At 28.8% G+C, this 18479-nt stretch overlaps 1 protein-coding gene across 3 annotated transcripts; it reads right to left on the bottom strand.

Annotated features, from left to right (window-relative positions):
- Positions 1-1009: 1009 nt before the first annotated feature.
- On the bottom strand, positions 1010-3869 carry LOC121207720 (GATA transcription factor 8). Of its 3 annotated transcripts, none has more exons than XM_041078089.1 (4): positions 3714-3869; positions 3167-3248; positions 2464-2747; positions 1010-2135 (listed from the first exon to the last, which is right to left on the bottom strand). In XM_041078089.1, the coding sequence occupies exons 3-4, from the start codon at positions 2701-2703 to the stop codon at positions 1362-1364; spliced, it is 1014 nt and encodes a 337-aa protein (XP_040934023.1). In that variant the 5' UTR covers positions 2704-2747; positions 3167-3248; positions 3714-3869; the 3' UTR covers positions 1010-1361. The 3 variants fall into 3 exon arrangements, with proteins under 3 accessions (XP_040934023.1, XP_040934024.1, XP_040934025.1); XM_041078090.1 differs by lacking the exon at positions 3714-3869 and adding an exon at positions 3335-3687; XM_041078091.1 differs by lacking the exon at positions 3714-3869 and adding an exon at positions 3557-3681.
- Positions 3870-18479: the final 14610 nt, after the last annotated feature.

Raw genomic sequence — 18479 nt, 5'->3', positions numbered from 1 at the left:
AATATATAAATAACGTTAAGATGAACCCTAAATTTGACCAAAACTGCTGCCCTCTCAACATTAATCACAGCCTGGATTAGTTGATTGAACAACATTCATAAAAGGTAAGGAGGCAATTTTATGTGGTTGGTGATAGAATTGACACAATTCTCAATTGGTGGTATATTGTCCTATCAAATTTCAAAATTTTTGTTCAAAATGCAAGCATTACTTTAAAATAAGAATCCCCCCAACAAGTATCAAACCATATGATTAGAATGTCCAAATCAACTTTAAAAATAATGAAAGCAACTGCCATTCATTGATTTTATTTTCAATTTTTCCCATGCTTTTTAATATTACTAATCATTTCCTATACAATCAAGGTAAAAACCCTTCATTTATTTTGCCTCTAGTTTGGTAGCATTGAGTGAGATTAGGAGGATTGAGACATTTTGCCAAATCCCTTCATAACAACCATACTAATGATTACAACTTGATTTTGATTATCTAACCAAATTAGCTAATTCATTTATCGAACAAGATATTGATATCATATAAAAACTTGAATATAAATTTTTTGAAATTTCACTAATGATTTGATCAACAAATTTGGGGTGTGTGTTTTAACAGAAGTTAACATTTTCTTAACTTAGATTATAAGGGACTTCTGGGTCCAATTTGGTTGATCAACTATGATATCAATGTGAAGCCTTATTCTTGCTTGAAATTCAAGAATGTCTTTTAATGGCTTGTTTTCATTTTCTAAATTTTTGGGTTTTATCACTCAAATGATATTATTTTTAACAATTTTGTGGTCTCCTTTTCCTCAAAATGGGTAATTTCTAAATAAGTCCAACTACCATTTGCTAGAATCCAAAAGGCTTAAATATGAATTATTTTTCATTTCACTTATATTTCATTGTTAATGAAGAAAGAAACACAAAAAGTATAGAAATTAAGCATTTAAAAGGGAAATTTAGATGATTTTTTTTTCACTGCAAAAAGAATCCCCAAATAGGAAAAAAAATTAAAAAGAAAATAAAGACTCCAATAATTAATAACCTTTGAAGGACCTACTCATTACTAAAAAAAACCTACAACTTTTGCTACCCTTAAAACCTTCCATTTTCCCCTAAACCCTTTCTCTTTCTCTCATTAAAACCCCTCTCTACAATTCTAAAATATTTGTCATGTATTGCTCCAATTTCCCCCCCATTTCCAACCCTATACAAAAATAAAACAATGAACAAAGAGATAAAAATAACAATAACAAAAATAAACACATAAAAAAAGATTAAAAGAGATTGGGATGGGGGAAACATTGTGAAAGTTTTAACCCCATCAACATTAGGGTTCCAAAATTCTCCAAAGCCCTCCCTTCATATGTAATCTAGTGCTGGGTTGCTTTTATTTGGGATCATTTCTGGTGCATCAGCTGTCCCACATTTGGTTCTCATTTCCAGCACTTTCTTATGAGAATTCGAGTGCACCGACGGGATAAACGTCGGACTCGCCGCCGGTCGGTACTCGGGAAAGAGCCTGCCGGATTTATACCGGACTCCGCATGCATTGCAAAGGGTTTTCGGTCCCATTGGTCCTGCCCTCCATTGAGGTGTCTTTGTTATCTCACAATGCATGCATTTCCTAACAGATGGATTTTGAGTAGTGTTGTTATCAGTAGGTGGTGGTGGTGGTGCTGGGAGTGTCAACTTGATCTTCTTTTTCTTCTTGTGTTCCGGGTTAACTTGTCGTGGCAACTTGATCAGAAGCCGAGACTCAGCGTGGTTCTCGGAGTCGGATGGCACCTTGGGGACAAACAACGACTGAGGAACGTCGTTGTCATTGACGGACGAAGACGGGGAGATAAGCTGAATCGCTGAACGAGGGTTGAAAGTAGCGGGACGGGGACGTTTGCTACGCGCACGTCCGCACTTCCCGGGGGCGGCAACCGGTTTCTCGCCGGAGTAAGAGCTGCTGCTTTCGAGGACCGAAACCGGACTGGATGTCTGGAATTGATGGTGATCATGATCATGATGGGATGGTGAGTCCTTATTGTTTGAATTAGGCTCTTGTTTCTTAATTGTCAAGCTTGCTCCACAATTTGAATCTTCAACAAAGTTTGACAACCACTCCAATTGAACGATGTCTTCATACTGCAAAATCAATCAAAAATAATGGACGAAAATTAAATTAAATTAAAAATATTTGTCCAAAAAAGTATTATTTAAGTACCAATTAAGTGGACCCCACAACACATAAACATTATATTTTCCAACAAAGGCATGCATAACTAATCACATGACAAATCATGTGACTTACATAACCGAAGCAATAATTATGCCTTCAAATAATGCAAAACTGTTGGCTGTATTCCACTTTTTTTCGACCAATGTAGCCGACAATCAGATATCATAAAAATAATATTTTTTCAAAAAAAATCTAAACTTTAATCTTGGGTGATATGGACTTTAAGACACTAACTGGAACAGAGAGTTCGGCGGAGAGGTCGGAAGCGCTGTTGTTGGAAAAAACTGAGTCAGAACCCGGGAATGACTCGGAGTGAGCAGTCCAAATGCTGGGAAAAGCGGCGGCGTTGATGGCGGAATCAGCGGCGGAGAAACCAGCTTCGACATCCTCGTTAGGGAAGTCGAGGAGATCGTCTATGTGGTCGAAGAAGCTGCCGCAATCTATCTCGTCGATGAAGTTGGTTGGTCCAATCATGGTTTCTTTATGTTAATAATTTCTCTCTTAAGAAATTTATAAACCTGTCAAGAAAAGAAAATGTAAAATTTATTATTAATAATGTTAATTTTGCATGTGAATGTCTCTCTTTATTGAAAAGCGGGCACTGCTAAAATGATTGAGCCGTGTGGCGCATGTTAGCATATGAATTTTTTTGAAAAATACAATTTTGAAAATTGAAATTTCAAATTTGAGCAATTTTGAATTGAAATTTGGAAGTATTTGAGATTTTTTTTTAATACAAATTTGTTTTTATGTTCCAAAATTTTTTATTTTATTTGCTCAAATGGAAGGTGAAGTAAAAATTAAAATTTTCTAAGTTAGTGCAAGGTGGTCCAATGCTAGCTAAAATTTTTTTTTTTTAAGGTGGTGGGAGGATTATTGATTTTTAAAATTCTATTTTCAAAAGTGAACAAAAAAATGGAGGGATTATGAAGCAAACCTTTCGTTACTAAGTGAGCAAAACTTTTCTGGGGAAACAGGAGATAATTTTCCCGGAAAATGAAGAGAATTGTTCGAGAAACCTGCAACCAAAAAAAAAGTGAAATTGTTAGCACATAAAAGACTACAATGCTAGCTGAAATAAACTTTTTGAGCTAATGAAAACCACTTCTCAAAAATTCAGTTTCAATTCCTCTGTTTTCTCAGCTACCAAACAGGGTATCATTCATGGAAAAAGAAATGATTTTTGGACCCATAATTGAACACCATACTCCCTGCCGACACTAAAATTTCCAATGTAACAACAAACCCAATTTTAAAAACCAACAAAACTCACTGAAAATGTTAAACTGGGAGCTAAAAAGAATTCAAAAAATTCCCAATTTCCCACCAAAACAAGAACTCATTGAGAAACCCAACGTTCAAAAAGATCAAAACTTTCAACTCCAATGAAACAAGTTCCAAAAACCCAACTTCATATTGGTCCAAAATCAGTCATGTAAATGAGTAATAGTGTGAGCAAAGGCAATGAGGAGAGAAAATAATACCTTTGAAGAAGAAAGAGAGGAAAATTGAAGGGGAGAGAGAAAGGGAAACAAAGGATAAAAAGGAGAGGGAAGGGAGGATTTATGGTAGGTCAGCACTCAGCATCCTTTCCTTCATTGCTAGCTGTCTTTTACTCTTCTTTATGTCTTCATCTTCAAGGCTTCTCTCTCTTTTTATTACTCCTTTTGGGTCCCATCCTTTTTTTTTTTCTAGATTTTCAATTTTTTTCCACCCAAGGTTTTCAATTAAAAATTAAAAGATATCAAGAAAAAAAAATCAAATTTTGGGGTTTTTTACAAAATTTTAAAAAATAATTTGTTTGAATAAAATGGAGGCAAAAACGTGAACTTTATTAGAGCACTATTTACATATTTAATTACGAGTTCGTTTTGTTAGTACAATCATAAGAAAGGTTTTGAGTTTTAGTTTCATGAGTGAATTAAGAATCATAAGTTTACCTAAAATATTTATATTTCATGAATTTAAGAAAAATAGTTAATTATATATATTTTATAATAGGATAGTATTTAATAAATTATTAGTAAAAAATACGCTTCAACATATTTGAATCTACATCCTCTTATATTAATAATAATATTTATACTAATCGAATTAAGACTCGATCGATATTTGATTATTAAATTTAATTATAATAAACTTTGAAGTAAATTTCAGAATTAATTACCATTATTATTACATGTGAAGAAACGACCAACTTAATTTACCCCTTAATTTTTTAACTACCCTAAGTCAAAAGAAACAAGTAGCGCGTGTAAATAAGACTTGAATGGAAGTACACCGAATTTGGCTTGCGTGGCAAATTATCATTGGGACTGTTGACGTGGAAATAGAAAACTGCGCGTGGGGTTTGTTTTACTTGGAGTTTAAAATTCCCGTGTGGATTAGATTTGCCACCTATTTCCCATAAAAATACAACTTTTATTTTCTCTTTTGTCAATTAACCTAACGCGGTTTTTATATATACCCAAGATTTTTTTAAAACCAAGTAAATTAATTGGATATTTTATATTCTTTTTATTTTTGCTAAAATAATTATTTTTTATGGATTTGCTACTTCTTTTGGAGAAGTGTCGTTCGTTTGAATTTGGCCGAATTTCAACAAATCTATTATTGTTTCCTATGCAAGTTTTGTTTATTGACTCTATTGAGAACTTGAATAACTTAGCAAAGTAATTTTATCGAGAATTTGAAGAAGTAGCGAGTTTAGTAAATAAAAAATATCTCACTAAGTGTTTGAATAGGCAAACTGTGCCCACCATTGTGAACTCATGCCATGTAGCTTATAAGACGTTAATTGTTGTTTGAGCTAGTTATAGTGCATGGGTTTGAGTTCAACCGTGCACAATTGTGCATGGCTCAGTTTGTTCAGGCATCAAACAAGATGCTTCCACTTTATGAGTAAGATGCATCTTTAGGCTCTTACATCATTGATAAAATCACTCTATAAAACCGAATAAGATTTTAATAGAGTTGAGAAACAATTCCCAATTGGAGGACAATAACGATTTTACTGAAGGGTTTTTCGACTTTAAGTGAGTGATACTTTACAAATTTCTCTTAAAAGTATCTAAAAATCTCTCAAGACTTTTAAGTTAAAAAAGGGTTTTATTTTTCGAATTTTAGGAAAATTTGTTCTAATATAATTAATAGTTAGCAATTCGCAAATTAAAATTATTGAACTTAAATCCTTTTCTTTGAAAAATATAATCTTGCATATTTCTAATTTTTTGTTCTTTTACTTGGTGGCTCTTGAAAGTAGTATTGCATGTAAATTTTTAAAAAAATCTAATTATTCTCAAAATAGAAGCTTCACTTGTATAAAGTATAATAATTAATAATAAATGATGTTGCATTAAAGTTATTTGTTCATTTGATACTAATTAATTTTTTTATGAACAATTTAATATTGTCTTCCAATAAGTAATTAGTTTTAGTTAATAACGTAATTGTAATGCGTGTGTGCTGATAAATCTACTACAATAAATAAAAATTGATTGAAGTGATTGCATAGAATTCCATTTTATTAAATTTTATTAATTGCAACAAATTTATTTTCATGGGGATTAAATAATAAAGAGTTGACTTAATCATTTTTTTAACTTTTTTTAAGTGAATTATAAGAAAAGAATAAAAACTTAACAATAACATAATTAACGTAACTTAAACCCAAACCACAATTAAAATAGTAAATATCCTAATCATCGTACTAACTCACCATTTTTCTTTAGCTTTTCAAAACACGTTGAGATGCACCTTTGGTTCCATAAATTTAGACCAATCATGAATTTATTTATTTTTTATTTCTGAGTATAATAATAGAGACACATTTTTACTTTTAATTTATATATCAATGAGTTGTTTTCAGATATATCCCACATTTTTTTGGTATTCGATATTGACCACTAAATTTTGAAGTGGGATGGAACAACTTATTATTATCATAAATGCCTCCCATTGTAAGGTGTTTAAATTTCGATAAAATTTTAAATAAATTTAATAAAAAGTGGGGAAAAAGGGTTTCATTCATGACATGGAAAAACTCAAATTCTTTAGTTTGTGTTTTCTTTTTCTTTCAATAATCGAATTTAGAATTAGTGTTAATTGAGAATATAAGCACAATTTTTTTGTTACTTTATTTGTGATTTAATTGATAAAAGTAGATTTCATTGTTAATTTTAATTAAAATTTTCAGTTAATTTCTTTTTAATTTTCAAATTACATCTTTTAAAATAATTTGAGTATTGAATGACATTACAATTTCAAAATATTGATTTAAATTTGAATTTTAAAAATAACATAATTAGAAGGGAAAATCATAAACTTAAAAAAATTAATTTTTATAATTCATCAAACAAACATGAAAAATATTTATTTATTTTTTTAAAATAAAAATAAATGATGAGAAATTAATTAGAGGTCTGTAATTGAATACATTCATCAAGGCACCTTGTAAAATCTTGACTGTATAATTTAATGTATTTATAAAGTTATGATTTTTGGACAATGATTTTGGGTCCCCTTCCACTAACTATTAATTATAGTCTCTCCTTTTAGTAGAGGAAGAAAGAAGGAAAAATTTTAATAGAATTCGGGGCATTCTTACAAAATAATTTTACTTTTTGCCTTTTTTTTATTTTTTATTTTTCTATTCTTTTACTACATTTATTTTACTTCAACTTCAACTTTTTCTCTATAAAAGATTAAGGGCTAAATTGACAACAGATGAAATGCAAAGAGCTAAATTTAAAATTAAACCTTTTTTTTCAAAGTATAATTACATGTAATATTGGCAAATGTGAAATATTTCCTTCTTTTTTTTTTTTCAATGTTACCCTACGACACCTAATGTAAATTAATTTTTTTATTATTTCCTCCCATGTTTCCCCCACTCTATGGATGGGAACCACAGGTTGTTCAAAATTGGAAAGTGGCATTACCATCAAATAAAGGATACTAAATTTAGGATTAAACATATTTTAAAAAGATTTTTTTGGGTAAAAAAAAAAAGAAAAAAGTTTTGATTTTTTAATTAGATATTATTAAAAGGTTAATAAAAAGAGAGTGCAAAAACATGGTTGGAGGGGTATTAGGGTGTAGAAGAAATGATGAACCTCACTCACTCCATATCTCCTTTCACTCTTTTAATTAACTTCATTTCTACTCTTTGCATCAATTCCTTCTAAAATACTCACTCCTTTTTTATTTCCATAGAAAATTTTGCTATAATATTTTTAGAAATAACTCAAAAATTTTTTATTATTTTTTTAAAAATATATAACTTGGGTTGCACTCTTTGGATCACTTTCTTGTAAAAGACTTCTCCCCTTCTTTGGAAAAAGCAAAATTAGGGTTGAAAATCCATTTAAATTAGTAGGAGGGGTTAGGCTTTATGCACTATAAAATTTTGGATTTGTTGCCACAACCAAACAATGGGTTTCATCCTCAAATGTATATGCCAATGAAACAATATAATTCTATAGTTTGATGGGTATCTCATTTGATTGAAAAGGAAAGGTTTTATATCTTAAATTAGACACACTAAATTATGTTACATGTGGTTGAAAAAAATCATATAAAAATTAAATGAAATTTTGGTTGAAAGGGATGAACTGAGATAATGAAAATTATATTTTAGATTCAAATATCATAATTCTCGTTATTTGTATGTATTTATATAGATGTATCAAAATATAAAAAGAAGACATAAATACCCAAAATTCATTACTTGTAAAATGAATTTTTCATAATTTTACAATTGAATTAGGACTTAATTAATTAAATAAATTATAATAGTATAAATAATTGTTATTTTTTTCTAAAAATTACAATCAAAATCAGTATAATTCGAATAACTACAATCATAATAAATTAAATTAATAATGAAATAAGTTTATATATAGCTCTTGATTATTTACTTATGTCTAAAGGGAAAACATGTTTTTGTTCCCTTCTTTTTGTATTTTCTTAATTAGATGATGTGATAGATAATAAATCTCTTAGAAATGATGTCAACATGGATAATTTGTAATTGTCGAAAATTATGTTATTCACCTTCAATGAAGATTTTAACTTTTATAAGTCTTACTAAATTCATGAAATTAAGACATTCCACTAACAATAATAAAAGCAAACTTTTAAAAGTTTTAGTTTAATTTCTTAAATCATTTTTTTTGGGGGGGAATGATATATCCATAAATTTTGTATTTGAAGGGTGCTTTATTATTTATTTACAAGTTGAATAAATATGACAATATTAATTGTAAATTTGTCATGTGTCTGTGACATACATTTTAATACCATTAAATGTGAGGATTGCATTCATAAAATTATGATAAGCATACCATTTCTTCACTTTAAAGACAATAGGAAGAAAGGTGTCATGTCCATCATTTTTCCCCCTCAACAAAACCTTATGATAACTAATAAAATGTGTAAATAAAATAATTTATTCACTAAAGGTTCAAAATGCATATACTTATTTGGCAAAACAAAATGAATCCCACATTTCCCAAAATTAAAAGAAAACATATATAAATAAATTTTGTTATAATAAACGTTTATAATGACGGTAGAACGATTGTAAAGCAATAAGAAAATAAAAATAAGAACACACAAATTTTACATGAAAATCCTTTCGAGAAAAAATCATGGGCACAAGAAAAGAAATTCACTAATGTTGAAAAATGAATGATACAATAGAAATTTCGACTACATCTATTTAAGGGTTAAAAAACCTTATTCTAATCAAAGTCAAATAGTAGAAGTATAGTTCTATACGGACTCAACTTGCGTGGTATTCGCAACCTCAATCCAATTTTGTGCTTAACAATGTTGGATTAATTCGATTGTTGATTATTGATTGTTGATTGCACTAATTGATTATGATTTTAATTATTTCAACAACATTGATTCTTACTATAATTGTAATTTTTCTACCGCAATAAAATAAATTTAAAAAAAAAAAGAAAAGAGGCTAACATAAGTGTGGCATTTCCTTTTGGTCAAAGAAACATTAGGCGGTACATACTAATAATAATAATAATAATAATAATAATAACTAAAAAAAACCCATAATATTTACTTATGTCAAAAAATATGGGCAATGCATCTAAAAACAATGGAAAAAGCACAAGGGTTTGTGCCCTAAAATGGGTTCCCATGCATTTATTCATTGATTAAATATTTATTTAATTATTTAAATTACAAGCTACTTTAAATACATATATAGTATCTAAGATTACTTCATATTAATCCCTAAACATTACCTAACACGTTGTTAGCAAATCCACTTAGACATTGACTACTAAATTTCGACTCCTTCTCAATTATATGGTTTAAACACATTGAAAAAATTCTCAATTAATTCCATTTATAATGTCTACACTTTTAACTTACACAAATTACGTATGAATGTATAATAGAAAACATTTTTTTCGCCAAAGCTTTAATGTTAGTTGATAATTACGTGTTAAACGACAATACAACAAGGGCAATGTCTAAAATTATTATTTTATGCAATGAAAATAAATCACTAAAATTACCAATTATTGAAATTTAAAATAATATTATCAACACTATTGCTATTATTATAAATATATAATAATTCTTGTATCTTTCCCATGCTCATGTAATACATCAATAATTTTTTAAATATTTTATATAATAAATAATTTCAGAGAATGTAATGGGGAATTTACTAAAGAAGAAGACAATTCTTTTACAATTAGGAATTAGTTGTCACTTACACATGGAGTTGATGAAGGAAAAGACAGGGTAACCTTCCTATTTTTTCATGACTAATATGTCCTTCCGTAACCCTGTTCTTTAATAGACAATACATAGGCAAAACCGTAAATTCGATTCGACCGTGACGTGGCGGCACCCGCGCAATAAACGGGAACGGGGCTCGTGCTGCTCCGGTCATGTGCATCGTGCGTGCAAGCAAGAGAGGGGAAAAGAAAGAAGAAGAGAGAGTCTATGTTGATTGTGGGACCCATTTCGCACGTTCGAAACTGTCAGTTTCGCACGTTGTCATGTTTCTTTGCCAACATGGCGAGACAGAGATTCACGGCCCACAACGGGGAATCGAAGCTCGCTCAACTCCAGCTACGTTTTTGTGTAGCAAGTTTCTTCTAGTAGAGAAAGAAAAACTAGAAAAGGAACGGAAAGCACGTGAGGTGGGGCCAAAAGACACGTGACTTTCCCTTTGGAACCTTTGTTTTACTTTTGACCGTGTGGACTAGTCGTCATCGGCCACGTTGATAAATACTGACTTTACTTGGACGAAAGTACCCACGAGGAATTGTTTTTTTTACCTCTTTAGGATCTTTGATGTTTTCGTTAGATCATGTGTTCTGTGGGGCCACTTTTATAGCATCAAACGTAGGCAGACAAAATGTGATCTGAAGACTTTTGTGGGGCCGAGTTTAAGGTATGGGTATATATTTATAAATGAAATTACTTAAATACCCTTATTAGATATTTATATTTTAGATTAATCTATTTTTGGATCTAAAGTTATATTAAGATTCCAATTATTTCTAATTTAAACTTTTTTTTTGGATTGTTTGGGTGGATTTAGATTCAAACAAATATTATTTTATTAAACCAAATCAAGTCTAATTTAAATTAAACTAATTGAATGAATGTTTTAAAATTAACCTAATTTTGTCAACTAAATCATGGACTAATTAGTAAAGGATATTATTATTATTATTATTTAAAAATATTAACTCAATTTTGTGAATTTTTAAATGGCAAAAAAATTATGAATTTTATTTAAAAGATTAATTAATATTTATTTGATAATTTTAAAAGAAGTTACAGTTACGAATTAGAACTTTAATCTCGCAATCATCCATGGTTTGTGAAACTAATGATTAGTTTATTTAAAGTGGAACATTTGCACAGCTGTTTTAATGTTTTGACTAAACCAAACACATCTTGAAAATAATATTAAAAAGGATTATTAGCAACTAACAAAAGGTTAAATAAATATATAGATGTGTTTATATATATATACATACAATTTTATTAAAATTTTAATTGGCATTCAGAATTTCTCTACATGATTTCATGTGCTTGCATATGCATCCTACACACATTTTAGACTTATCATAAATTATATGCTTTTTTTTTTGTTCTTTTTAATTCATAGGAGCTTTACTTAGAACCAAAAACAAAGTCAATCTGGTTTTGAAATTTTAGAGTAAAAATTTAAATCTTTACATCAAAAAAATATGAGGAGATATAATAATAAATTACAAAATATTTTAGTTTTCATATTTAAACATACGGAGGATCAGTTCATTGAGCCTTAACTTGGTTGGTATTAATATTATTATCAGTAGAGGAAGACATAGGTTTGAAAGTGTTGAAGTGTATTTACTCTCGTTGAGAAAAAATTAAGAGTAGTTTTTTTAAAAATCGAGGAGAGACTAAGTATTTGTATAGAAAAATAGAAGATCACTATGCGATTAAAATATAAAAACTAATTAAAAAATATGAAAATTGGAAAAGAGAGACACTTTAATTAATATTTTTGTCAATGAAATATGCTCTAAATATATGTTATGGAAAATCAAAACCCCTAAACAGAACCCCATAGACAAAATAGATTCAAAAGTACATGATTGGTGATTATTATTATTATCTTCTATTTTATATTTTTGAAAATTTCACTTTCTATTAATAGAATAAAATCAAGTAAGATTAGAGGATGTGGATGAGTGTGGATTTAGCTTTATGTTACTGCTAATTGCTAAGTGCTAGCTTGCTGTCCTAACGTGGGATACAATTAGAAAGGAATAAAATGAAAAAGATGTTAATTTATTTATTTTTTTACTTACAAGATTATGTGAAAATTACAATAAAGTAGTAATAGTTGTTTAACTTTTCAAAAAACAGTGATAATGAAAGGTGTTTTCTCACTTTTTTTGTACAAAGTTGTTTTCAAATTTTAGTGGAAACCACAAAATTATAAATAGTATCATATGCATAGATAGGGTGAATGTTTTTCATTGAAAGAAAAAAAGAAAAGAAAAACTCCATTTTTATATGGAAAATAGACTTATTTAATAAATTGTATAATTTTTTAATATAAATACTGTTATGAGCAAATTTTATTTTAAAAAACTAGTTTATATAAACCCTAATTAATTTTGATAATTATTAAACATGTCAAGCATAGAATTACTTGTCCAAAGTGAAACAATTTAAAAATTGAGATAGTTCAGATAAAAATATTATATATATTCAAAAAATAAATTCTGGTAAAAAATTTCATTTAAAATATGGATTGAATTTAGGTTCCGATATTCAAAACTTGAAACCATAATAAATTTACCTTTTCAAGTTTTTAATATATTGTTTTTTTTATTTCTATATCATGTAATTTATATCATATGAAAATTAAATATATTATAATATAATGTAAATATTAAAAATGTATGAACTTGTTTATGTTTAAATTTTTATTAAAGGATATAATGATAGTAAAATATATATATAATTAATAAATATCAAATATGAGCTTAAACGATCTGGGATTAATTATTTATAAAAACAATTGGACTTGAATAAAATTTGAGAACCATAATCTAAGTCAAATTGAGCCGTTCGACTTATGAATACATCTAATTTTATTATATATATATTATTTTACTATTTCTTTATTTTTAATACAATAGTTGAATTGCTGATTATTTTTTAAACCTTAAAACAAAGAATAATACATATTTAAGTAAATTTGAATCTATATCTATACTTCACTGTATTCAAGTGATACAAATACAATTAGAGAATGATAAGATAACTAAATACATAAAAGAATAACATAATTAAATTAAGCGAAATATGATTTATTTTAATACAATACTTTTCGAAAATTAGGAATTTAGTCTATGTGTATTTTCAAAAAATTCAATCACTTTTCAAATTTTAAAATTTAAGTCTAATTTTTAATATTATTAAGTTTTTCTTTATTAAATTGAAGTTAATTGCAATATATTCTTTTTAATTACATGGCTAATAAGTAAGGAGTTTTTTTTATTTCAAAACATCACTGCAATAAATTTAACAAAAAAAAATAATGTTAATAGTTTTACCTGAATTTGAAATATGAAAAATAGAGGGATTAACTTCCTAAAATAACAAGTACAATGACTAAATTTTTAATTTTTGAGAAGTACAGGGACTATAGGCAAATCTAACCAAAAAACAAATCCAATTTTTTTTTTTCTCTTTTTAGAGAAAGGAAACACAGTAAAGGCTAGAGGGTTGAAAAAACAACATACATATATTGTTGGCTGCAAAGACAAGTCTCAATCCAGTGGGCTGAAATTTCACGTGCTCGCATGATCGTATGGTCAAGTATCTCTCACACTACGGATATCGGACCGTCCCACCACGTGGACCCCACTCTCCCACTTCCTCCAATCAACTCTTTCAAAAACTCCCGGACCCACCACTTTTACTATACACCGCAAAACACCCAACAATCCCTTCTTTAAGAGGAAAAAAAACCACCTTAATAGCCACAAAATATTCGAAGAACTCGAATTACCGGGTATTAATCTGGCGTGTCGGTGCCGACACTTCGATCACCGACAGTGTGACCGGGTGTAGCAGGTGATGGTAGCGGTACCCGGTTGCGCAACCGGATATAGAAAACTTAAAAATAAACAAAGCCCGGAAATTCATGCACAAGAATGTGACGCATTATTTAACGCGTCGGTGCGGGGATTATTGACTATCGTGAAAAAAACGCCGTTTCCAACGATTTTCCGTTTCGTTTCTCCGAGTTTTCGACCGTTGACATTTAATATATTACGGTTTTTTTCCATTTTTAAAAATAATTTAGTATTAAACAACATATTTTTTTTCATTATTTCCATTAAATATATATGATATTGCACTCTTTTCTTTTTGGTGTATATTACATTGAGTTGAAATTAATAGAAAATAAAAATTTCCAAAAATAGTTATATTTTAAAAATATTGAAAGAAAAAAAGTTAATAAATCAAATAATTTTATAAATAATGTGTATAGAGAAATGCACAACAGCATGTGATGATGCCACGTGGATGCAGACCTTCAATTCACGATGATGACGTGGGGAAATCATGTTAAAAATGGTGATATCACCGTTACACTCGCCGTGAACACGAAAGATGATTGAAAGCTATACTGCTTTTACATGTGAAAATTTTGCTACCAATTTAATTTAAAAAGAAGAAAAAAACATTTTAATTTTAAATTTTCAAATGTAAATGTTGAAAATTACAACATGGAAATTATCAATCAAATGATGTAACGTAGGGACTGCGATGCGATGTTTGAAAAATTATTTGAAATGACTATTTTTACCTGTCAAGTGAATTTTTTTAAGGTAAAAATAAAAACTGGTAAATATTTGTTTAAATTTTATCCTTTGAAATATTGTAATTAAGTTTTGATTTATATTACATTTTATATAAATAAAATATATTTTATGCAATACAAATAATTCACACACCCACGCACTTCACTATCACACAAAGTCAACCCTATAGAACTTTGATTTGCATGAATAAATTTACTGCTCACTTAAATTTTAAAATACAACAACTTCAACTATGAGACTTAAATGAGATAATAATTGTTCTTTTTATTTTAATTAATGATTGAAGGTTTGATTCTTGCTCTAGGTATAAAACAGCTTTAAAATTTTTGATCAGCATCTATCTCCTTAATGAGCTTGCAGAATATGGAGAGTTAATTATTAAACTTACTCCAGCAGATGCCTTGAGAAATAAAAAAAAAAACCAATCTCATTTTTTCAAGTATTATTATTTTAATAGTAGTATTAAGGTAAACTACATTAGTAGTCACCCAATTATGATTTTTTTCTTTTTTGGTCATCTAATTATAAAAAATTATCAAATGGTCACTCAACTATTTAATTTTGTCTTTTTTGTCTCTCAATTATCTCAGATTTTTAGGTGTTCCTATTTTTATATTAGCCATCTAGTGACCAACAAAGACAAAATTAAATAGTTAGGTGACCATTTTATAACTTTTCATTATTAGAATAAAAAAATACTAACAATTAAATAACTATTTTATAACTTTTCATAATTAAAGAACTAAAAGAATCATAATTGAATGAGCTTATTGTAATTTACCCTTATTATTATTATGTAAATTCATTCAAATATGAAATAAAATGTAGTTAAGTAGAGTGGCATCCCACGTTTGTATCAAGGGCCAAAGGGAGACAAGTTCTAAAGGTTGGGACTAGGAAACATCGTGTCATTCGTACGAAATTGAAGCATACTTCCCCACACTTTAATGGCTTTATTATTATTTTGACTATTTCCTACCCAAATTTAATGTCTCCCAATTTATTCCCACTAATTAAATTTCACAAATAATATTAGGGGTTGACAAGTATTAAATAAAAGTATAATAAAGTATTAAAAAAAAACGCGCCACAATTTTAATACGATAAGTTGAATAAAAAATATATTGTTATGTATTAAATATTAACTCTTTCTTTTATTATCATATAAAGATAAGTAATAAAAATAAAATAAACTGTCATCCAATTTGTAATGTGATACATGAATTTTAATTTAATTGTATATATAAATTTTAAATTTAATTTAACTATACAAATTTAGAAAACAAATGAACAATTTCAATTATTTTATGTTAAGGATATCAACTAGTTGCACCAAACATCTCTCAAGTTATGACCATTATTCTAAATTGGTTCTTAAATTTCAAAATGTTTTAATTACATCATTAAATTATCGATGTTAAATTAATCATGTCATTTCATTATTAAAATTGTTAATCTATTCTTACGATATTCATTTTAAATTTAACTATATAAAATTTCTATGTCATTTAACGATTAAATTAAATGTTTTAATAATAAAACATCTTGATTAATATAATTTTAATTATCTTGAAAAGTAATTAAAATATTTTAAAATTTGACAACTTTGAGTAAATAAACTTGGAATAGTACAAAATTACATGTCGGTACGATATTAGGGAACTAAAATATAAAAATTGCATGTACACAAGTAGACAAATTTAAAATTCATGTAAGGCAGATGAGGTTTTCTTTTAAATACACTCAAAAGTCAAACATAGTATCACTATGGGTTTTAGTACATAATATTTCTTTTTTATAAAATATCAAAGTTATAATTAATTTCCCTAAATTTAGGCAATTATATATACGAATAATATGAAATTAGTTGATATGAGGAGGAGAAAGTGACATAAATAGATAATCAAATAAGAGTAAAGTGACATAAATAGATAATTAAATAAGAGTATAAATATCACCTTTGACTTGGAACGAGTTAAAAACTTTATAATTTTATTATCACGAGGATATTAAAATCTTAAACTCTTTTAACTTGGTTATTGAACTATTAGAAAGTCTCCATTTTAAGCTATTGGGTAACTAAAATTATTGTTGTATGGCTTTCTTTGTTCGAACAACCTACACCAATCGAAAATCTTCATTCTTTTTCTCTTTTATTATTTAGTTTTTTTTCTTTATGAAATAATTTTTAATGTCATGAATTTGTAAACCAAAATCCAAATAACTTTCTTCTCTGATCACCAATATTGACTGTCAAATACTTGGATCTGTTATACCTTGTGTAGTGAGCCTCGTAGACCTTACAATGTACCTCACAGTATACCCATAGAGAGCTAAATATGTGTATCCTAATGGAATCAACTACATTGCAGACCTAGGGTTAGTTCATAAACCTCAACTTGGCGAACTTTAAAAACGGACTATCTGCTAAAACTATGAAAGGGTCATGTGAATGCCCGACATAATTGGTTGCTAGTCACCTTAAAATGTCTCATTCTAGGACATAGCATCATCGTCACTACCAAGAGTATCAAATTAGACTTCCAAGTCAGTAGCCTCAGGACAAGTATCCAAACTTGTTCCCACTATAAAAGGGCTATACAAATAACTCATATGGACTAACAAGTCATTCCTTCTGCCTGATTTCCAAACTTTCCCCCAAAACTAAAATCACTCCCCAATCTTCACTCATTTCCTTCATTCAATCCCCATCTTCTTCCCCTTGTTTACCTCACTAATTAACAATTTGTGCGGTGAGCATGGACAGGCATGTCGCATCCAAGTAACAGTGATCCTCCCAGCACTAAGTTTGATCTTATCTGTGATCAAGTTACAAACCCCACTGGTCGTACCACATGAGCAAATAATGAACAAACCAGGACAACCTAACACCCAAATTCCTTACATGGAAACCAAAATACAAACCCACAAAATCAAACCAACACTCAAAACCAAAACCAACATAATCCTTATCAACAAAATCCATACCAACAATTTTACTAGTAACCCCATGGTATTACAATCCCCAAAATCAGTATCATGCCAGAGCATTGTCGACCGACCAAGTGTCTCAGCATCATCATTCATTGTCAACAATATATGGACATGCAAGAGAGGATAATAGTTATGGAAGAGCAAATGTCCTCCCAATAAAAAAGATACAAAGAACAACAAAAGTTTACCTAGGAACAAATGGTTAGATAAAAACAAGTAGATGGAAAAAAATGAAAGGAATGAAAAGCTCATTGAAGAGTTAAGAGTAGGCATGATAAATCGTGATTAGAATCTAAGGTATGGAAAGGAAGAATTTATTCATTCTGAGCATGATCACCAACATACAAACCAAGCTAATGAGGACTTAATAAATGATATTGACATGGATAGATATCTATGATGAAGATCGTGATGATATTTATAACTACTCTAGTTAGAATACATTGGAACAAAAAAATAGAAAAGTTAGAAAATCACTTACAAGATTTTCAAAAGGTTGAATCCCAAGACTAGTGAAAAAGTATAAAATGAACCTTTTGCTAAAAAAATTCTACGACATCAAGTCTCCCCTACTTCTATGTTCCCCAAAATAATGTATGATGGTCGAGGGGATCCTCAAGTCCATTTGGCCCATTATGTGAACCATATGAATATATTTGAGGCTTCGGATGAAGTTAAATGCAGGGCATTTTCAGTGAAACTAAAAGACTTAGCTCAAGCTTGATTTTTAAAGCTACCACAACACTATCACAAACTTTGAGAAGTTGGCAGACTTGTTTATGAGCAGATTATTGGCATACAAAACTTTGAAACAATCAGTTGCGTACCTCATGTTTGCTATGTAGTGTGAGAATGAACTTTTAAGAGATT

Source organism: Gossypium hirsutum, chromosome A10 (assembly GCF_007990345.1).
Source record: "Gossypium hirsutum isolate 1008001.06 chromosome A10, Gossypium_hirsutum_v2.1, whole genome shotgun sequence".
Classification (NCBI taxonomy): domain Eukaryota; kingdom Viridiplantae; phylum Streptophyta; class Magnoliopsida; order Malvales; family Malvaceae; genus Gossypium; species Gossypium hirsutum.
This window is presented reverse-complemented; position numbering and strand designations above follow the sequence as displayed.

Excerpts from the sequence above, each read along its gene's own strand:
- LOC121207720 (XM_041078089.1), bottom strand. The coding sequence starts at position 2,703 with ATGATTGGACCAACCAACTTCATCGACGAGATAGATTGCGGCAGCTTC. Across the intron at positions 2,136-2,463 it reads CCGCCGAACTCTCTGTTCCA|TATGAAGACATCGTTCAATT; the intron begins GTTAGTGTCTTA and ends TTGATTTTGCAG.